The 22,757-nt window shown below is 40.9% G+C and overlaps 1 protein-coding gene across 6 annotated transcripts in view; it reads left to right on the top strand.

Annotated features, from left to right (window-relative positions):
• The window catches only part of GBF1 (golgi brefeldin A resistant guanine nucleotide exchange factor 1), a 118,387-nt gene that overhangs the window by 14,304 nt on the left and 81,326 nt on the right, over positions 1 to 22,757 (top strand). For all 6 annotated transcript variants that reach the window (XM_061202215.1, XM_061201944.1, XM_061202297.1 and 3 more), the window contains exons 2-3: positions 85 to 193; positions 1,664 to 1,730. In XM_061202215.1, coding sequence (XP_061058198.1) covers positions 98 to 193; positions 1,664 to 1,730 — 163 coding nt within the window. In that variant the 5' untranslated portion in view covers positions 85 to 97. The remainder of the gene's footprint in view (positions 1 to 84; positions 194 to 1,663; positions 1,731 to 22,757) is intronic.

Genomic DNA, 22,757 nt, shown 5'->3' with positions numbered 1-22,757 from the left:
TCTAACCTTATCAGGTACTGATTTAAGCATGGGTATGGTCTTGGGTAACCAAATATTAACTAACTTTTCTCTTCACTGTTTCAGTAGGTTTGCCAGGATGGTGGATAAAAATATTTACATCATTCAAGGGGAAATTAGCATTGTGGTTGGGGCCATCAAACGAAATGCGCGATGGAGCACCCATACTCCACTGGTAAGTGGGCAGTGGGCAGAGAACCTGGTCACTGAGTTGCTGTAGGGGATCTGGTGCGTGGTTAAAACAGTAATCAATTTCCTGGTAATAATGATAATAGTAGGAATTCAGCGTTTTTCAGAAGGATTTCAAGGACCCTTTTGTTTTATTTCAACTAGAGTCAAATTTATAAGCCGCGTTTTTTCCTCTGGAAGCCAAAAGATGATACCATTTTTCTTCTAGCTGTCTTCATAAACAACTTAAGCTAACACTTGGGATCTCTTTAATATGCCTAAAAATGTCAGAAAGATTCCTTATCTTCTAATTCCCAAGAACTATAATTAGCTATCAAATTCATTTCAGTTAGTTTAGTTATTGATACATGGAGTATGGCTTGGTAATGGTACTCCTTGGGAATTCAGCAAGTTTTCTTATATAGAGCAGACCGTATCTTGCCAATCAGATGAGTAAGATTACCTGTTGTAAAGCTGACTTTCTTTATTGCATTTGTATGTTCAAGGATATTTTTTGTACAGTCGTGTAAGACAGTTTTTGGTACAATTGTAAAATCAAGTTTAGACATTTCCAACTTGGTGAAAATGTATATGTGTGTTTAGAAATTTCTTATGTTCATTTATAAAAGTGGATTGTATTAGAAGTACGAGTGGAGTCAGGAATGTCTTAGAAATGAATATGTGTGATTATGATGACTATGAAGAAAGAGAAAAGATAGAATAATACATACATCTTACTCTGTATGTCTCAGTCTGTTTGGGTTGCTCTAACCAAATACCAAAGACTGGGTAGCTTATAAACAACAGATATTTGTTTCTGGGGGCTGGAAGTTCAAGATCAGGATGTCAGCATGCTCGGGTGAGGGACTTCTTCTGGGTCTCAGACTTCTCATCGTATCCTCACATGGTAGAAGGGCAAGGGAGCACTCTTGGGCCTCTTGTATAAAGGGCATTAATTCCATTCATGAGGAATCTGCCCTCATGACCTAATCACCCACCTTAGGATTTCAACGTAGAAGTTCTTTTTTTTTTTTTTCGTGGCCGCGCCACGTGGCATGTGGGATCTTAGTTCCCCAACCAAGGATCAAACCCGCGCCCCCTGAAGTGGAAGCACAGAGTCAACCACTGGGAAGTCTCCAGGGAAGTCCCAACTTAGAAGTTTCGAGGGGACACAAACATTCAGACCATAGCACATATAAAGGACCTAGCAATCTATGGTAGCTTGAGTGCTATGGTCATGGTATAAATTAAGCTTAGTATTTCAGGATGTACTGTTTTAGGTAAGCCCAGAGTACTTCTATGAGATAAGAGATTAGGGAACTGGAAAAATGAACTATAGCTAACTTTCTTCTCTTCAGAAGGAAAACTGAATTTTCTGGTTGGCTTCAGAGAAAGAGCCCTTGATCTGTCCTTTATTTCCTCTTTCCTCTTGGCCTGATAATGAATTTTTTTTTTTTTTTTAATTTATGTGTTACAGGATGAAGAACGGGATCCTCTGCTGCATAGTTTCAGTCATCTAAAGGAGGTTTTAAACAATGTAACAGGTAAGTGTGTTTGATTTATTGCAGGGATGGACAGACTTTTTCTGTAAAAGACTATATAATAAATATTTTAGGCTTTGCAGGCTGTAGCAACTGTGCAACTACTCAATTCTGCCATTGTAGCTCAAATGCAGACTCAGATAATACTTAAATGAATGAGTGATAAATAAAATTTTCTTTTAAAAAACAGGCTGCAAGCCAGGTTTGGCCCACGGGTGTAGTTTGCTCTGGTTTACTTTATTGCTGATCCTTCCTAGAGTTCCTAGTAGAGTGTCCCATTTTAGTGGGGAATCAGCGTTCATACAATTATAAACTTCCTTCATTGCTTGAGTTATAAATAAGTTATTTTTGGCTATTTTTTGGGTTTGTTTTGTTTTGCTTTAACTACTTTCTTTCTCTGACTTACGTATTCCATAAGATAGGAAGTTGGTGGCACAAGTGAAGTTTTTAATACTTGCAGCAAAACCCTTTTCTTACAGAAAATCATTGTTGGTTTTAGGGCCTTAGCTGTCTGTAATGCAGATCTTTTAGTCTTCTCTTGTTCCCAGAATCTTTTGTGTCACACACTCTGCCCCTGTTTTCCTAATCATAATTATGTTACATAATATTCATGTGTTTAGAATTTTCAAAGCCACTTTCACATTTATTACTGTATTGAACTTTTTTCACTTTTTTATTTATTTATTTTTTGGATGGGGAACTTCATTTTTTCTTCTAGTTTCACTGAGATGTAATTGACATACAGCACTGTGTAAGTTTAAGGTGTACATATGCTTTGACTTACATACATTAAGAAATGATTACCACAGTAAGTTTAGTGAACATCTATCATCTCATATAGATTCAAAATTAAAGAAATAGAAAAAAAATTTTTTTCCTTGTGATGTAAAACTGTTAGGATTTACTCTCTTAACAACTTCCGTATATAACATACAGCTGTGTTAATTATATTTATAATGTTGTACATTACATTCCTAGTACTTATTTATCTTATAACTGGAAGTTTGTACTTTTTGGCTGCTTTCATCCAATTCCTCCTTCCCCCACCCCCTGCCTCTGGTAATCACAAACCTGATCTCTTTTTCTGTGAGTTGTTTGTTTTTGAAATAGAATTGACCTACAATACTATATTAGTTCCTGTTCTACAACATTGTGATTTGATATTTCTGTACATTTCAAAATGATCACCATGGTAAGTCTAGTTACCTTATTGAACTTTTACACAACCCTGTTGGGGAGGCATGTTAGATATTGTCCCCTTTTTATGAATGAAGTTGAAGCCCAGAGATATTTTAAGTGATTTAGCTGAGGTCACACTGATCCTAAGAAGCGGAGTCAAAACTCCATCAGAGTTTCCATCAGAATTCAGGCCCCTGATGCCTGGTTTAGTGCCCTGTTCTGCATTGCTTCTGTTCTTACAATTAGAGGAGAAGGTACACAGGAAGTGCCTTATATTATGTAGAAAAACATGTCAAGGGAGGAGGCAAGTCTCAACACTTCAGGTTTTTCAAGGGGGTATATATAGACATAAAGGGAAAGCCTCCGAGCCGTGTTCCTCTGTTGACTATAAAGGGCTTTTGCAGTGTATAACCCTGGAATGGTTTTAGCTAGTAACATATCTAAGACCACAAATGAAATAGTTTTTAAGGCTTTTGCAAATTAAATAAATAATAAACGAACAAATAAATTTTTCCTTTCGTGAGAAATGTATCAATAGGAGAATATCTGGAGAAAAATTCCTTTTTACTTTCCTAAACATGGGCAGAAGTTATCTAAGGATTCCCTACATGTTTCTTTAAAGGAGCAAATTCTCCTCAGTTAAAAAGTGTTGGCAGTATTAGCCAAGAACGATCAAGTAGTATAGAGGTGGTTGTTGTTAGCTAGATAGCAGGGCTAATGCAACTAGGTGGCATGTTCCCATTTTATGTCCTGTATTGTAAGTGATTTGGCTGCTTTAGAAAGTTGGTGGCTTGCACAGATTTTTTTTTTTAATCGAAGTATGGTTGATTTACAATGTTGTGTTAATTTCTGCTCTACAGCAAAGTGACTCAGTTATACATGTATACATTCTTTTTTATATTCTTTTCCATTATGGTTTATCCCAGGATACTGAATATAGTTCCCTGTGCTATACAGTAGGACCTTGTTCATCCATTCTATATGTAATAGTTTGCATCTACTAACTCCAAACTCCCACTCCATCTCTCCCCTCCCCCCACACCCCGAAACCACAAGTCTGTTCTGTGAGTCTGTTTCTACTTCTTAGATAGGTTAATTTGTGTCATATTTTAGACTCCACATACAAGTGATATCATATGGTATTTGTCTTTCTCTTTCTGACTTACTTCACTTAGTATGATAATCTCTAGTTGCATCCATGCTGCTGCCAGATCTTTTCAACTTTTCCGATAAAGCGTACACATCCCAATTAAAAAGAAAACGTAGTGAGTAGATATTTACAACTCTTTTTGGTGGGTCAGAGTTCAGAGTATTGTCTTTCTAAGAGAGTTAAGGGGATTAAACAAGTTAATACATTTGGAAACTTTTAGCAAGCATTTTTTTTTTTTTTTTTTAAGAGTGGGAATTTACATTTTCTTTTTTTTTTTAATTTTATTTATTTATTTATTTATTTATTTATTTATTTATTTATGGCTGTGTTGGGTCTTCATTTCTGTGCGAGGGCTTTCTCCAGTTGCGGCAAGCGGGGGCCACTCTTCATCGCGGTGCGCGGGCCTCTCACTATCGCGGCCTCTCTTGTTGCGGAGCACAGGCTCCAGACGCGCAGGCTCAGTAATTGTGGCTCACAGGCCTAGTTGCTCCGCGGCATGTGGGATCTTCCCAGACCAGGGCTCGAACCCGTGTCCCCTGCATTGGCAGGCAGATTCTCAACCACTGCGCCACCAGGGAAGCCCATTGGCAAGCATTTTATAGACAGCTAGGAATTGTTGTTATAAGTGGCTGGGGACACCCTAAAATGGCTGAGGTCAGACTGGAGTAGCCTTGTAGGCTTTTTGGGCATGCTGCAGACCTTGAGGAGCTGAGGTGGTGCTGCTATCCTGACAGAGCCACATTTCCTACTTGCCATCCAATCCATGTCCCACACTTGTTTTCACCATTCTGACATATCCCAAGACTTCAGTTCAGAGACTGTATCTGTGGTGAATAGTGCAGTCCAGGATTTGGAGTCTAGACCATGTAAGAGGTACCAAAGTTGAGTCTGCTGCCTAATTTTCTTACATCTTTGGGTTAGGAATCCAGATTATCTTCTGCTTGAAACTATTAAAACCAGAATACGCTGAGGAGCCAGTTCTGCCAGTGGTACTAGGAACATAGCTGGGTGTTGCCAAGCTTTCCCTCAGAGGAAGGAAGAAGGTTGTAGTATTTTCCAGGGGCCAACAGCTGTGGCAGATGTTGAAATGGTGCCTGCCAAGGTTGCCCCATTGTTCTTGGGTTTTAGCATATTACCTACCTGAGAAAATAACAGAGTGGACCCAAAATAGAGCATTTCATGGTCTTCTGATTGGTTCTGACCCCCCACATAGTGCTGGCTTCCAGGAACAGGTTTATGGGTCAACTGCCCCTGTGGTCCTGGACTCTGCAATCCATGACCAATTTCTTGTTTCTTTTACCAAAACAAACAGATTTTTCTGATTGGCAGTGTCAGGAGGACTGCTTTCTTGGAAGCCTGTTAACGGTTGAAGGCTGGGAAAGGGTTTTGAACTTGGAGAGAGAGACTGAAGGGACTGCCTATGCTATGTGACTGGGAATGTTGTACCACTTAGTTTGGAGGAAGTATGGCAGGAATTCTAAGACTCTATTCAGTTTAACTCATGAAAATGACTTGGGCTTGGTCTCTTTTTACAAAGGCTTTCTATTTACACTTTTCTAGGTTATTTGCTGGCTGGGTTGGTTAAGAATATTACTAATGGAAATAGGTGGTTCATTGGACATTGTCAGTCAACCTAAATGATTTTGTCTCTTTTCTTGTAAGCAGTCAGAGAATCTTTTACGGACATAAGCGCTACCTACTCCTCCAGGAACATTATCTGAGCATTGTGAAGGAAATAAGTCCACTGTCTCTAGTAAGTTTAGCAAGTCCATATCAGTTATTCTCACAGATATGTCTCTGGACTACATTTGCAGTCAGTATTTGCCTAAAATGCATGACAACTGGATGCTCTGTAACATCTAGAGTAATAGAATATTCTAATACCAAATCTAAAGAGAGGGTTGCACTTGGAAGGTATGGAGTGCCTAATAAGAGCAAAGTTTGCATATTGGTACTTTGGATAAAGCCATAGCTCACCACCAGTGAGACTTGACTGCTGCCCCTCATTTGGTCTTTCGATTCTCTTAGGAATCCTTTAGGAGGTTATTCTGAAGGAGTTAAAGCAGATGTGTGGTTGCCAGGAGCTGGGAGTGGGCATGGGGAGTAACTGCTAATGGTTATAGGGTTTCCTTTTGGGGTGATGAAAATGTTCTGGAGTTAGATAATGATGATGGTTGTACAGCTTTGTGAATATACTAAAAACCATTGAAGTGTATACTTTAGAAGGGTGAATTTTATGGCATATGAATTATATCTTAATTTTTAAAAATAGCAAATGTACACTGGAAAAGTAATGGGATTTGCCAGTTCTTTCTCAAGGCTCAGAGCCATGAAGGGAAGCCTCTGACTATAGTTGCTGCTGTGCTTTGAACCCATTGCCCAGCAAAGGCAGCATATGGCTCTGTTCAGCCTCCTAGCCCAGTTTGTCCTTTTATGTCTCTCTCATTAACTCAAGAAGCACATGGCTTTTATATTTAAATTTATTCAAGCTGTAATCTTTGACATTTGAGTTAGCTTTTAGTACAGTTTTGCATTTATAGTAATATATATTATGTATTTTCTCTATCCCCAAAGAATCCATTTTAATCTTTTCCGGATGCAAATTTCATGCTCTCTTGTCCCATCTCCCCTCTCTTGCTCTCTTTCCCCTCCCCCAACGGAGTGTGTTTGATCAGGTGTGGCAGGAATATCCACTGTCAAGCTGCGCCCTTTATATTAGTCAATATTATCCTTCTCCCCCCTTCCCTGTCTGTCTGCCCCTTTGGGCTTTCCCAGTTGATTTATAATTTTGGAATTCTCATCGGAGTCTGTAATACAGTTTGTTCATTATTTAACCAAAACCTGTTTAATGAGCAGAGAGAGGCAATGTAAATGTTAGGCATGTTGCAGTGATGTACCTTTGTGCTTCTCAAAGCGGGTGGGTAGTTAACTCTGTGCTGCCTGCAGGGCTGGGTTGTCCTGGCCTTAGGGGCAGAAGGACCAATGCCTCTCCCTTGCATCTGCCCAAGCCCTACCATGGGCTTAGATTCCAAAGACACATTTCCTTTTATCCTTTTAGAGATCTTGTTGGGGTTCTTGCTTACTGGAGTTATCTCCAATCTCACAGTTAGACTGGGTGGTAAGATCTGTGGCATGGGATAGGGGGATGAAAGGGAAAGTGAAATATTAGGATACTTGATACTGCTCTTGGTTTTAGGTCTGTGGAGAGTAGACAGTTTATTTTTATTTTTTTAGCCGCGCAGCACGGGATGTGAGATCTTAGTTCCCCAACCAGGGATCACACCCGTGCCCCCTGCCATGGAAGCACGGAGTCTTAAACATTGGACCGCCAGGGAAGTCCCCCCAGAGTAGACAGTTTAGAAGAATACTTCTAGCCAGCATTGTCTCTGGTCTTTGATCTCTTTATTCCCAGATTAGGCAAGTCCTTGCAAGCCTTAGTACCCTTCATTCAGTATAACTTCATGGACAAGGCTCTAGTCAGTTGTGATTTGTGGTGTTTGGCTGTGATCATTTGCCTCCAGATTGAGGCTGCCGTTGTCCTTGGTCTTTAAACTTAGATCATTACAAAGAGATTCTTTTCCAGAAAATTTTTGATTTAAAGCACAGAGAGAAGAACAGTCTAAAAGTATCACAACCAGAATCTTCTCTTAAGGAATCACCTGTTAATGACTTTAAAGCCTTCAGGGCCAGGGCTTGAGGAAGACCTCTTAGTGGTGTGTGTCAGGGGTGGTGGTGGTGGGGAGGGTAGTGAGTTTGCCTTTGGAGATATAACCCCTGGCTGGCCTTTTAAATTCTGAGGACCTATGGGGTTTGGGGGTATTTAGCATAAGACTAATATGGTCTTGAGGCTCAGTATAAGCACCTGTATTAACTATGGAACTGTTGTAGCTGCTTGGACCTTTTCTTTCTGAGATTCACTAAGTTTTGGATTTCTTCTGGGTCTAGCTTGTTGAATTGCTTCTAACCAATATTTATTGAATATCTGCTATGTGCTAGACATTTTGCTTAGGCACTTAGGCACTGGATCTATAATGGTAAACAAACTTCCTGCCCTCGTAACCACTGGTTTTTAAGACTAGTGGCTCTAGCTGACTGTTCCAAGGCTAATCTTTGTAGCCTCTACTCTGTGCCATATGGTTCCCTATCAGGTATGGAATAGGTGAGAGTGAATGAGAAAAATCTATTGCCATCTTTTCTTACTCCCACTCTTTCCCTTGCTAACACATAAACCAAAGAAATGAACAAAAATTTAGCTCATATATTTGCTTATTTGGCTTTTTCATGTAAAGCTGTTCTGGCCAGAGTTTAGGTATTCCCAAAGACATTGGTGGGTTTGCGTATTGTAACTCTGAGGGATAAGATATTTGAGGGATAGGATATTTCTTTACTGTGCTTACCTGGACAGCAAGATATGGTGTGCTTGAGTTTAAGAGGGAGAAGCAGGTGCCTGGAGAGAGTGGATGTATCAGGAGTTTATTTAAATATAGTTTATCCTGGACAAACACACCTGTAGGGTACTGTCTGTCTCAAGCTTTGTGAATTCAGAATCTGAGCTAGGAGGTTTGAATCCATGTAACCTCCAGAGGTTTACAGAGAACATTTAAACAGAGTCTGAAAGCCAACCTGGGAGGAACTATGACTTAACACCTGTCTGGCTTAGGCCTCATAGAAATAGCCTTCTAAGTTGAAGCAAAACTCTTCCAGAATGCCTCATACCTCAAGTTAATCTGTTTCAGTTGGAACATGGGAAAGTGTAGTGAAGAGATTTTTGTAGTCACTGTCAGGAAAAAGATTGAGTAAGGGTAATATTTGAAAAAAAAATTTTTCTGTTAGAGCTACCATCTCCCTAGCGTAAGCAGTATATCATTATTAATCAGCATGAGAAGCCATGAGAAGAAGGTTGAATGAGTCACTAACTTTTTTTTTATTTTGGCCGTGCTGCGGCTTGTGGGATCTTAGTTCCCCAACCAGGGATCGAACCCGGGCCCCTGGCAGTGGAGTCCTAACCACTGGACCACCAGGAAGTTCCCCGAGTCATTAGCTTTGACCCACTTGGAAATGAGCTGGCGAATTGTTCAAGGCCTAAGTGGAGGCTGAAAGAACCAAGTATGACAAACTTTGGCAGACAAATTTATGTAATGGGCTAAGTATTAGAAGAGGCAAGGTTCGGCCCACTTATATAAGTATCTCTTTCCTGTGCGTTTTTTTTTTTTTTTTTTTTTTTTTTTGGCCACGCCATGCAGCACGCGGGATCTTAGTTCCCTGACCAGGGATCGAACCTGTGCCCCCTGCAGTGTAAGTGTGTAGTCTTAACCACTGGACTGCCAGGGAAGTCCCTCCTGTGCCCTTTTTGTCTTTCTTGTTGTATAATAAAATACATGACTATATTAGTTTGGAGATTGTTGAGTAGCACATTAGGGTGTGACTTGAATTTGAGTCAGGCTGACTTTGGCAATTTGGAATCTTGGTAGCTTGAGTAGCCTCAGTCTTGCGGGCATTTGAGCACAGTTAGGGAAAATCAAGGTACTGTGATTCTTTTTCCCCTAGGGAATATTCATATCAATAAGATGGCTTCCAGAGGCCTATATTTTGATGACTTAACTTTGTCATTTCTTTTTACTGGGCTTTCCCCAAATGATCTGAACCTTCTTCATTTGACACTTCTAAACCAAGAAGTTCTTCTAAACATTTATTTGTCCTCAGGATTATAAAATGAAGACTTTCTTGAGAAGAAGCAGTTCTGTGTAGTCTGGCTTCTTATTGGTCCAGCTCTCCCTTTTTCTCTCCCTAGTGCTCAAACACGCTTAGCCATTAGAACTAGTCTCCTGGCACATTTTCCACTACTTGTATCTGAAAGGAAGTTGTGAAAAAAAGGGCTTTTTTTGGCTGTGCTGCGCAGCTTGTGGGATCTTAGTTCCCCGATCAGGGATTGAACCTGCACCCTTGGCAGTGAAAGCGCGGAGTCCTAACCAGTGGACCGCCAGGGAAGTCCCAAAAAGGGCACTCTTAATAGCTCGGCTCTCAAAATCAGAAGCAAAGAACCTAATTTCTAGTAGAGTTTGGGGGACAGGGTAACAGTGAGGTGTGTGGTGGGTGTCGGTGTTGCCGGTATTGCTCTCATTGACATTGTCCTCTTTAGCACAGCCACCTCTCGAGGCCTGAAATTTCTCTCTGGGTATGTGCTCAACTTGCCATGACAGCAGTCAGATGAGTTAAAAGAGGGAAAGCCAGCTGCTGCTTTGTTTTTAACAAGGAGGCAGGCAGAGTCCCTTTCTTCTTTTCCACCCACTCAAACTCAGGGCAAGTGCCAAGAGGGTTTCAGAAGAAGCCAGGTGTTTGAAATTCAGTGTGCAGTTTTGATTAGGAGAGATAGTATAGAGTTATTTGTCTCAGCTTTACCTTCTCTAACCACCTCTCTATGCTCATAGATGCTCAGTTGGTCACCCCAGTTTCTAAAATGATATTGGATATGTTTATGGAAAGGGTGAGTGCATTTGTCTTTGTTTCTTTACTTTGGTCTTTGGAAGTCTGAAGGACTTAGATGGACAAGCACTCCTGGCTGCCTGTTGGCTGGCTTCTCAGTGCATGCCTCTTCTGTAACACCAGCCTTCTGTTACCACTGTTACCACTGTAGTTTGAGATGTGAAGGGCTGCCACATGTGCACATATCACAACTGACCTTTCCTTGTTCCACGCTTGTTGAGCAATTACTTGCCTGTTTGTAGAACTCACATTATTGCTTTGGGTTTCTGGCCCAATGTGAAGTGGGGCCGTCCAGGAAGTGGACTGATAGACTGTACATCAGAGGGCAATAAATTGGCATTTGATTTGGTGGAAAGGCAGGGCCAGATGTAGTGTGGGAGCAAGGGTTTTTCTGCACTCAGCCATGTAGCTTGCTTCCAGGTGTCCTGGAAAGCAGCTTGGGAACTGGAGGCTAAGGGTAGTTGGGGACATTAATTGGTGAGGAAGAGGATCAAAAGGACTTTAATGTTATCTGTGATGGACCCTGAATTGGGAAAAATCATCTAAAAGTAGAGGGACAAAATGAAATTTTCCTGACACTAGTAGGAATTTTTCAACTGATTATTCTTCCTTTTCAAGTAAAGCGAGTTATTAATTGGCAGAAAAATATAAAACTTGGGGGACTCTTGACAAAGGGTTGTAGAATAAGAAAGCCTCATTCCATGTGAACTTTTTCATGAAGGTTCATTCTTCTCTTTGGGCCACAGGTTTAAGAAAACTGCCTCCATACTGGTAATAAAGTGAGAGCTAAGATAATACTATTTTTAAAATACTTATTTATTTATTTATTTAGGCTGCTCCTGGTCTTAGTTGCAGCATGCAGACTCTTAGTTGTGGCATGAGGACTTCTTAGTTGCGACATGCGAACTCTTAGTTGTGGCATGCATTCAGGATCTAGTTCCCCAACCAGGGATCGAATGCCGGCCCCCTGCACTGGGAGCACGGCGTCTTACCCCCTGGACCACCAGGGAAGTCCCAGAGAGCTAAGATAATATGATGACTACCCTACTGTGGGCTAGAGTGGTATCTTCAGACTACAGGTTGCATTCTATTAATGAATTGTGATATCATTTTAAAGGGTTGCACAGCATTTTTTCCTCAAATTTTAGTATGAAAAATTTTAAACACAGCAAAATTGAAATAATACAACAGTGACCACCTACATCCCACACTTGAGTCAAAATTATTAATATTTAGCCATAATTTGCTTTATCAATATACATGTGTGTATATTTTTCATATACCATTTGAAAATAAGTTGCAGATGTGTTGATATTTCAACATGCATCCTAAATAAGGACATTCTCCTACATAATCATAGTACCATTGTCACACCTAAGAAACTTAACAGTAATTTACCAATATTAGCTAATATCCAGTCCATGTATTAAAATTTCCTTTTTGTTCCCAAACTGCCTTTTATAGCTATAGCTGGTTTTACAAACCAAAATCCAAGCAGAATTCTCATTTCATTAGGTAGTCATATCTCTTTAGACTTTAAAAATCTAATACAGTTTTCTCCACCCTATTGTTTTTTTTCTTGGCATTGACTTTTTGAAGAGACCAGGCCATTTATCTTTAGAATGTTCTATATTCTGGGTTTGTCTGTGTCCTTGTGGTGTCATTTAACTTGTGACTCTATCTCATATATTTCCATTCTAGAAGTTAGGATTAAAAGCTTAATTTGATTCAGGTTAAACATTTTTGGCAAGAGTACTTCATAGATGATACTGTGTACTTCATATTCTATCACCACAGGAGGCACATACTGTCAAGTTGTCCCACTGTTGGTGGTGTTAAATTTGATTACTTGCTTCTGGTGGTGACTGCCATATCTCCTCACTGTAAAATAAATTTATTTTTCTCTTTGCAATTGGTAGATAATCTGTGAAGTAGTAATTTGGCACCTTTTGAATATCCTGTCTCTAATATCCTTTTACCTAATGATCACCCACTGGTGAATTTTTGCCAGAATCACTTATTTCACTGGGGGGAGGGGGTTTGCAGAATGATGATTTTCTAATTCTGTCATTCTTTCTACATTATTAGCTGGCAGTCTCTAGAATAGCTTTCCTTCACAAACTGGAGGATGAACCACAGTTTCTCCTGAAAAGGCAAGGAAAATGCTTAATTCTTTCCCTTAAATTGCCAATTTTCAGGTAAGGAGTTTGTGTAATAATGACCACTGACGGTGGCAAGTAAGTTTTCCCCCCTTTTGGGGGGCTTGTGAATTTTTATTTATTCAGTGTTTACAGTTAATTTCATTTATGATTATTTTTGGTGCTCAAGTAATTCCAAATTTGATCAGTGAGAGCCCCTTCAAACTAGTTCCTTTGATATGACCCCTTTGAGCACTTCCTTGCTTTCTGGTACAAGCTGTGGGCATTAAAAGGATTAGAATAGAAAGTATCAGTGCATCACACATAATAAGGATAAATATTGTTTGGGGAAACTTTTGTTTTCAGTTAGAGACGTATATGTTCTGGGTTACAGTGCAAACTGTATTTCTTTCTGTAGGTCATGGTAAAAAAAAAACTTTGAAAGCCCTGGTAAAGAGAGCCCTATCTTATCTATCTGTTCATTCCTTTATTTATTTAAAGATCTCTTTTCTCCCCCCAGCTTTATTGAGATATAATTGACATATAACATTATGTAAGTTTAAGGTGTACAGCGTGATGATTTGAATCACATATATTTTGCAAAATGATTACCACAATAATGTTAGTTAACACATCCATCACCTCACATAATTACAGTTTCTGTGTGTGTGTGTGTGTGTGTAAGAACATTTAAGATCTATTCTCTTAGCAACTTTCAAGTATATAATACATTATTGTTAAGTATAGTCACCATGCTGTATATTAGATCCTCAGAGCTTATTCATCTTATAACTAGAAGTTTATACCCTTTGACCAACATCTCCCCATTCCCTATAACACCCAGCCCCTTGGCAACCACAATTCTACTTTCTGTTTATATGAATTTGTTTTTTTTAGATTTCACATGTAAATGAGATTATACATTATTTATCTTCCTCTGTCTGATGTATTCAATTAGCATAATGTCCTCAAGGTTCATCTGTGTTGTTACAAATGACAGGATTTCCTTTTTTTTGTTTATGGCTAAAGCAGTTCTATTTATATGGTCGTTTCTCTCTGGATGAATCAGCTTTTGCAAGGCAGAGGTTAATTTGAGACCATTTGAATCATAACAGTCCTGGAGAATGTTATGATTTCCCCCAAGGAAATAATGATTGTGGATGTAATCGTGACTAACTAGTCACTTTGCACCTTGTACCTTATCTGTTTTATGTGATGTTAAGCTGATTGTTCAGGAAAGGGGGATAGCACATTGCGTTAGACATGGCCTGGCCTGGCCATCCTTTTAGTTCTTTTGGTGGGTCAAGGAGGGAGTAATTTGTGCTGGAAAGACTCCAGAACAGCATCTTTTCCAGGAACTTTGCTCTTGGCAGAAATTCATTTATCTACTAAGTCAACAAGTATTTCTCGAGCACATAATGTGTGCCAGACACTGAATTAGGTATTAAGAACCTAGTTTTCAAGGAGACCAACACAGTTCCTGTCCTCATAAAGTATATGGTCTAGTGGGCTGTTGATTTGAGAAGCTCTGGAATTTGAGTGGACAGCTGGGCACTGGTTTGAAGTCTTCCCAGCTTCCACATGTGACCTCAGTAAATTGTATGCCCTGGTGTGCTGAAAGAGGTTCCAGGGTGGTCAGAAGAACAGCACTTGTGTTTGTCTGCATTATCTATCCCACCCCGACTCTCTCCCCTAGCCTTGGCTACTTGGCAGTAACCATGTGCATGGCAGCTTCATTAGCTGCTTTAGGGCTTTGAATGTCTTAGGGCTCGATTAGTCCATTTATATTCATCTTTGATTAATCAGTCTGTGCATCTCAGAGCTGAACTGACTAAAATTGTACCACAGGATAAGATGTCAATGGCTGGGGACTTCCCTGGTGGCACAGTGGTTAAGAATCCGCCTGCCAATGCAGGGGACATGGGTTCGAGCCCTGGTCTGGGAAGATCCCACATGCTGCGGAGCAACTAAGCCCGTGTGCCACAACTACTGAGCCTGCGCTCTAGAGCCCATGAGCCACAACTACTGAGCCTGAGTGCTGCAACTACTGAGCCCGCATGCCATAACTACTGAAGCCCGAGTGACTAGAGCCCGTGCTCCGCAACAAGAGAACCACCGCAATGAGAAGCCCGCGCACTGCAACAAAGAGTAACCCCAGCTCACCGCAACTAGAGAAAGCCCGCGTGTAGCAATGAAACCAACACAGCCAAAAATAAATAATAAATAAATAAATTTATTTAAAAAAAAAGATATCAATGGCTGATTGTCTTTTCTAATAAAAATCAGCTTCTAATAAAATTTAGCTCTCAGGCTTGGGGCTTCTAACACAATTGTTAGGATTCTACGGTCTAGGGGCACAAAACGAAGATATTAATAGCTATTTAGCTAAGGTGCCGAAAGAATGAGGGGAATTCCCTGGCGGTCCAGTGGTTAGGACTCTGTGCTTTCACTGCTGAGGGCCCAGGTCGGGGAACCAAGATCCCTCAAACTGCGTGGCGTGGCCAAAAAAAAAAAAAATTCATAACTTAATCGGGCCAACACTGTAAAAAAATAAATAAAAGAATGAGGGGCTTCCCTGGTGGCGCAGTGGTGAAGAATCCGCCTGCCAATGCAAGGGCACACGGGTTTGAGCCCTGGTCCGGGAAGATCCCACATGCCGCAGAGCAACTAAGCCCGTGCGCCACAACTACTGAGCCCACGAGCCTAGAGCTCATTCTCCGCAACAAGAGAAGCCACCGCAATGAGAAGCTCGCGCGCCGCAACGAAGAGTAGACCCCACTCACCGCAACTAGAGAAAGCCCGGGCGCAGCAACGAAGACCCAGCACAGCCAAAAATAATAAATAAAGAATGAGGAAAGTCCTTTTCTATAGCTCGAATCGGACAATCCCATTTCAAAAATAACATGAGCATTTTTTAGTAGCAACCCATTGTCTTTAGCCCAGCGGCCTCATATGAGGAAAAAAGCATCAAAACCCATGTGACTTTGGATAGGATTTGGCTTCAAATTAATAGAACATACCATCATATATTTATCTTGTGAATCCCAGAGCAAAGCACCCTTATTTAGAAGTAGCCCTTAAGAAACATGGGTCCTTAGAGAGAATGCCCTTTAGAAATGTCCTTTTTCCTTAGGAAAAAAAAATGTATTCCTAGGATTTTCAAGGATGGAAAGAGATAGTAAGGCAGTGAAGCAATTAAACAGTGGTTAAGGGCTTCTCTGGTGGCACAGTGGTTAAGAATCCTCCTGCCAATTCAAGGGGACATGGGTTTGAGCCCTGGTCCAGGAAAATCCCACATGCCGCAGAGCAACTAAGCACATGCGCCACAACTACTGAGCCCGCACACCTAGAGCCCATGCTCCACAACAAGAGAAGCCACTGCAATGAGAAGCCCGCGCACCGCAACGAAGAGTAGCCCCCGCCCGCCACAGCTAGAGAAAGCCTGCGCACAGCAACGAAGACCCAATGCAGCCAAAAAAAAAAAAACCAAAAAACAGTGGTTAAGATCTTTCTAAAAGAGAAAGTTGGAGGGACTTCGATGATGGCACAGTGGTTAAGAATCCGCCTCCCAGTGCAGGGGACACAGGTTTGAGCCCTGGTCCGGGATGATCCCACATGCTGCGGAGCACCTAAGCCTGTGTGCCACAACTACTGAGTCTGCACTCTAGAGCCCATGAGCCACAACTACTGAGCCCTCATGCCGCACCTGCTGAGGCCTGCGCCCTCTAGAACCCGTGCTCCGCAGCAAGAGAAGCCACTGCAACGAGAAGCCCGCGCACCACAATGAAGAGTAGCCCCCGCTCACTGCAGCTAGAGAAAGCCCATGTGCAGCAACAAAGACGCAACACAGCCAAAAAAGAAAAAATGTTGGAGTGGATGTTGGAGTATAAATGTATTCCACAAAAAGACCTGTGACCTATCATTTACTTGATAGCTTATTATGTTTTTAAAAAATTTATTTTATTTATTTATTTTTGGCTGCATTAGGTCTTCGTTGCTCTGCGCGGGCTTTCTCTAGCTGCGGTGAGTGGAGGCTACTCTTCGTTGCGGTGCACGGGCTTCTCATTGCGGTGTCTTCTCTTGTTGTGGAGAACGGGCTCTAGGCTCACGGGCTGAGTAGTTGTGGCGCACAGGCTCTAGAGCACAGGCTCAGTAGTTGTGGCGCACGGGCTTAGTTGCTCCGCGGCATGTGGGATCTTCCCGGACCAGGGCTCGAACCCGTGTCCCCTGCATTGGCAGGCGGATTCTTAACCACTGCGCCACCAGGGAAACCCGCTTATTATGTTTAAAGTGCAGTTCTTTCTCCTTTGCCTTTTTTCTGGGATGAGTGTACATCCAAGGTACATCGTTAATACCTACTATAGCCAAATACTTTTTGTGACCAGAGCCCAGTGACTCTGGCAGAGGATCCTGGTTCCCTCTGGCCCAGGAAGAGAAGTTTTCTTTTGGTTCAGCCCACCTGGAAAGAAGCATTGTGGGGAAAGTAGTCAAGGGAAGTGGATTTCTGTTGCCAGAATCTAAATATGGCTCATTAATCCTCCCAAGTGAGCCCAAGATTAGCATCTTAATCAGTCTCATTTCAGAGGTTTTAAAGACTTATTCTGTTCTCTAGGTTCTTTATAAAGAAGGAAATGAGCAGTGGCTGCATTTGGTAGAACTCTTCAGTATTTAGAGAATGGGAGCTGTTGCCAGGATCCTAAGTGGTCCTAGGTAGGCTACAGCCTCGAGAGTCAGCAAAACTGGGTTGTGTACATGCAGTAACAGAAGGCAGAGAGCGGGAAATATTTGTGTTGGTAATAGTTTTCCTCTAAAAGCTCCAAAGGGAAGGAAAAAGTTGGCTTGCTCCCCTACCATAGATGGTTTTATTGTTATCTAGAATGTGAGTCCAGCCCCATTTCCTCCTTACCTAATTGGTGTCAGGACATTTAATCGGGTCAACTGATGGTGAATTCTTTTGAATTTTTATTTTGAAATAATTTCAAACTTACAGAAATGTTGCAAGAATAATACAGAGGTCTCCTATATACCCTTCTGCTACTTGTTTTATTATTCTCTTTCTGTACACACACACATACATATGTATATAAACTTTAAACCATTTGAGAGTAGATTATATATATCACGACCTTTTATCCCTTAATACTTCAGTGTATATTTCCTAAGAAGAAGGATATTCTCTTACATAATCTTTAGTACAGTTATCAAATTCAAGAAATTTAGCATTGATACAGTACTATTCATATTCCAATTCTGTCAATTGTCCCAATAATAAACTTTTTAGTTTTTTCCCCTTCAGTCAAGGATCACATATTGCATTTAGTTGTCATGTTTCTTTAGTCTCCTTTAATCTGAAACAGTTCTTCAGCCTTTCTTGGTCTTTTATGACATTGAAATTTTTTATGAATACCAGCCAGTTTTTTTTCTTTCTTTCTTTTCCTTTCTTTCTTTCTTTCTTTCTCTCTTTCTTTCTCTCTCTCTCCCTCCCTCCCTCCCTCTCTTTTTCTCTTTCTCTCTTTCTCTCTTTCTCTTTCTTTCTTTCTTAAGAGACTGTTCCTCATTTGGGTTAGTCTGGTGTTTTCATCATGATGATTCAGGTTATATGTATCTGGCATGAATCTATACATCACTACTGATAATAGTGTCCTTCTCAGGATATCATATGTGGAGGTGCCCCTCATTGGTGATATTAATTTTGATCACTTCATCAAGGTGTTACTTTGTTTCTCCACTGGATAGATACTATTATCCCCTTGGAACTCAGAAGGAGTCTGTGTGGGGAGACACATTAAGACCTTGTTTTGCTCCTCATTAAACTTTCCCCCCCGTGATTTATCATACATTGATGATTTTTGCCTGAACCATTTTCAGATTGTAGTGACAGAAAATTTTGAGTGGTTGCTTAAAATACCTGTTCTTAAAGGACTTGTTCTTAGGTATGGAAAGAAAATGTGAATTTTCTTCTTAGCTTGCTTGTGTTTGTTTCTTTCTAAGAAATACAGTCACATGTCCTGAAGGTCTGTATTTCTTTATGGCTTAGGTGATGCTGTTTTTTAAAAACATCCAGTAACTTGAGGAATTCCCTGGCAGTCCAGTGGTTAGGACTCTGCACTCTCATGGCCAAGGGCCCGGGTTAGATTCCTGGTCAGGGAACTAAAATCCCATAAGCTGTGTGGCACAGCCAAAAAAAAAAAAAAAAATCCAGTAACTTAAAAGAGTTTTGAAAATTGGGAAAAGATTTATCTCAATGAGGCTTGACTGAGGGTTTGTTGATTTCCTAGAATATGGCAACATAACCCAGTGGAATTTGTTCTCCACTCAACCAACAGCATAAATGTTTCTCCTCTAAGCCAGACTGGAAACAGCCATGTGAAGATGATTCCCTTCTCTTTTTTTCTTTCCCCCTTCTTTTAATAAGTGGGATAGCAATATGAATGCATCATATTTCAACTTTTCTCAAATCTGTTTTAAAAGCCTGGTTGAGCTCATTAAGAACTTCTACTTAAGCTTTTTAAAATGAATAAAGTTTTGAAATGCCCATCAGGAGCTTTAAGAGAGAAAAATGGTTTGAGAAAAGTACTCCCCATTCTTATTTACTATCACCCTTTTCTCTTCTTCTCTCTTTTTTCTCTACATTTTTCCTTTTGCTTCTACTTTCCTTTTATTCCTTTGAAGGATCTGATCAATATGCGTGAATGAGCTTCCCTAAGAAAAGAAAAGTCAGAGAGAAAGAGGTATTGCTCTTGAGTCTCAGGTCCTTTGCTGTTACTACGGTGAAGAGTAGGCTGATGATATGACATTACTACTGAAAGCCTTACTAGCTATCAGTTATGTTTTGTGGAGGAAACCTTGCCCATGATAAATTTAAAAAGAGAGAGAAAAGTAGGGAAAGAAAATAAATGGAACTAGAGAGGCAGAAAGTAAGGAAGAATGAACAGAAAGGAGGAGAAGAAAAGGACTTGGAGGGAAGGACCAAGAATACAGAGCTGCTAAATAGGAAAATGGGAATTAGCTCTAACATTTACCTTTACCCAGTCTACTGTTTGGGCTTTCCCCTTTCAGTAGAGTGGGTTGCAAGGTAGGATGAGGTTGGGTTGAATGAAATGGTCCCATCTTTGACTCCTTGGATCCATCCACTCAGAACTGAAGGGCTTACCCTGTAATAGGGTGACTTGATAGCCTGATCCTAGTAGGTTGGGGTGGAAGAGTCTATTAAGTGATGCCTTTTGGAGAGCTAGCATTAACAGTTATTTTTAACCTTCCGTTTCAATCCCTTCATTCTTTAGGCTCCTCCACTGGCTACTGTGAGAGCAGTCAAAATTAGCAACTATACAAAATGAAGTACGTCTTGTCTCCCCAGTCACTTCCAAAATAAACAGGGAGTAATACTGTCCGTATTTTGTCTCACTTTACTCTGAAGGCTACCAATAGAGGAAGCATGGATTAGTGTGTAGTGATTTCTAGGCTCTGCCCTCTGGACAGATTCCCCTCTGAGTGTTGTGGCTGAGTGACAGGACCATGTGGCAGGAGTGCAGCTGGAAGTATATCATTGGCAGATTTGGGTTGGGTAAATATAGCAGGAGCAGGATGTCAGTGTGGGAGATGGATTGTTCTGGGAAAGGAAGTGTTGTCTTTCGTCTGAGAAACAATTTCCTGCACTTCTGGGACTCTTGCTTTCTTCTTCTTTTTTTTTTTTTCAGGGCAGAACAGGAGTTGGCAGGAGTTGGGTACACTTGCTGTATTCTATCTCTGGGTGTTTGTCTGTTCCTATATTTGAAGTTGGGAATAGAAATCAGATCTGTTTGAGCAGTTAGGAAATGGACCCAATAAATAGCCATACCCTTGCCTTACAGTTCACTTTTTGTAGTCTTAAATTAAAGCACATACCTGGATAGAGCCTCTTTTTAAAAAGTAACTTTTTTTTAGTAAAACAGACAAGTTGAAAGACAAATATAATTAATACAACGAAAATCAACTCTATCGAAAGTCAGACATGAGGCACCAGCTGGCAGGAAACAGCTGGGATGTTTCTGGGGGCTAGACTCTTCCACACCGGAACTTAACTCTTTAAGCTATCTCCGTTTTCTGAGCTACTTAAGATGGCTGCCCACCCACCTACCAACAATCTCTATGAAAGACTAAATCTACTAAATTATGTGATATTTTACAATTGACTAGAACTTTACAGTTTGTAAAGTGCCTTTGCATGTTTTTAAAACTTTTTTTTTTTTTTGGCTGCGTTGGGTCTTCATTGCTGCGTGCGGGCTTTCTCTAGTTGCAGCGAGCGGGAGCTACTCTTCGTCGGCTTCTCATTGTGGTGGCTTCTCTTATTGCGGAGCACGGGCTCTAGGTGCGCGGGCTTCAGTAGTTGCAGCACGCGGGCTCAGTAGTTGTGGCATGTGGGCTCTAGGGCGCGAGGGCTCAGTAGTTGTGGCTCACAGGCTCTAGAGCGCAGGCTCAGTACTTGTGACTCGCGGGCTCTAGAGCGCAGGCTCAGTAGTTGTGGCGCACGGGCTTAGTTGACCCGCGGCATGTGGGATCTTCCGAGACCAGGGATTGAACTTGTGTCCCCTGCATTGGCAGGCGGATTCTTAACCACTGCGCCACCAGGGAAGTACCTAAAACTTTTTAAAAGCCTTTTTATTTTAGAATAGATTTAGATATATGGAAAAGTTGTAAAGAAGTTCCCATATACCCTACACCAAATTTCCCCTGTTATTAACCTCTCACATTAGTATGGTACATTTGTCACAATTAATGAACCAATACTAATATATTATATTAACTGAAGTCCGTACTTCATTCAGATTTTCTTGGTTTTAACCTAATGGTCTTTTTCTGTTCCAGGATCCCATCCAGGATGCCACATTACATTTAGTTGTCATGTCTCCTTAGGCTCCTCTTGACTGTGATAGTCTGCATATATTTTTTTTCATTTACATTTCATAACAACCCACAAAATAGACTGAGCCTTTATTAGTATCCTCCTTTTACAGGTAAAATTCAGGCTCCAGAAAGGTTAAGTAACATGTTCAAGGTTACACAATTAGTAAAAGCTTCTATTAAAATGTGATTATGATTTGGAAAAAGACAATGACCTAACTATTTATTTGCTTTTTATGTGGAAGAGGGCAGAACTATAGCTAACTTTCAGGTGGGCCATTTGTAAAAGAGGATCAAGAGACAGAGGTGAATAAGTATTACTTGTTTCTGGACCTTTCTGTCTTACCTGGATGCAAATTAACATTATTATTTTAATCACAACTCCATGGGAAATGCCCTTTTTCTTTGTGATTCTGCTATGTCTATCAAAGGAGCTGATTCCAGAGAATCCTGGACTGCCTGATGAGTCGACCTTGTTCTCTAGCAGCAGGCTTGCTGCTCGCTGGTCCCTGTTGTTAAGACATCCAAGTTCAATAGGAAGGTTCACTGAAAGCATGGCATACACACTAACAGAACCAGGCGGTTTCTGGTATTGTGTGGAAGTAACTTTCTGGGAAGAAAGCACATGAATTTTTTAGTTCCAGGGTCTAATTGAGCAGGCTGAAGTTCTGGCTTGGGGTTAGGAGAGTCACAGAACCGTAGTGCTGAGAGGTGGTAGAAAAATTAAAAATTCACCAAGACATGGCAATTACTGGCTCTGAATGCTTTACTCAGCGGGATAAGGTTGGGGGGGCAGGGAGAGGAGGTAAAGTGTAGTACGTTACTGATGATACTAGATACTATTAAAAGATCATATGGTGATAGAAACTATGGGGGTACAAACCATTAGCTCTTAAGGGAGGAAATAGCACCCCTTGCCTAGGGAAGTAGTCATAGGATTGTACCTGTGTATTAAAGGGCAATTTTTTGTTTCTTTGTTTTACCACATTTTCTTCATTAAAAAAAATTTTTTTTACATCTTTATTGGATTATAATTGCGTTACAATGTTGTGTTAGTTTCTGCTGTACAACAAAGTGAATCAGCTATATGCATACATCTGTCCCCTCCCTCTTGAGCCTCCCTCCCACCCTCCCCATCTCACCCCTCTAGGTTGTCACAAAGCACCGAGCTGATCTCCCTGTGCTATACGGCAGCTTCCC

This window comes from Eubalaena glacialis, chromosome 1 (genome assembly GCF_028564815.1).
Source record: "Eubalaena glacialis isolate mEubGla1 chromosome 1, mEubGla1.1.hap2.+ XY, whole genome shotgun sequence".
NCBI lineage: Eukaryota > Metazoa > Chordata > Mammalia > Artiodactyla > Balaenidae > Eubalaena > Eubalaena glacialis.
Note: the sequence above shows the minus strand (reverse complement) of the source record. Positions and strands in the feature narration are given on the sequence as shown.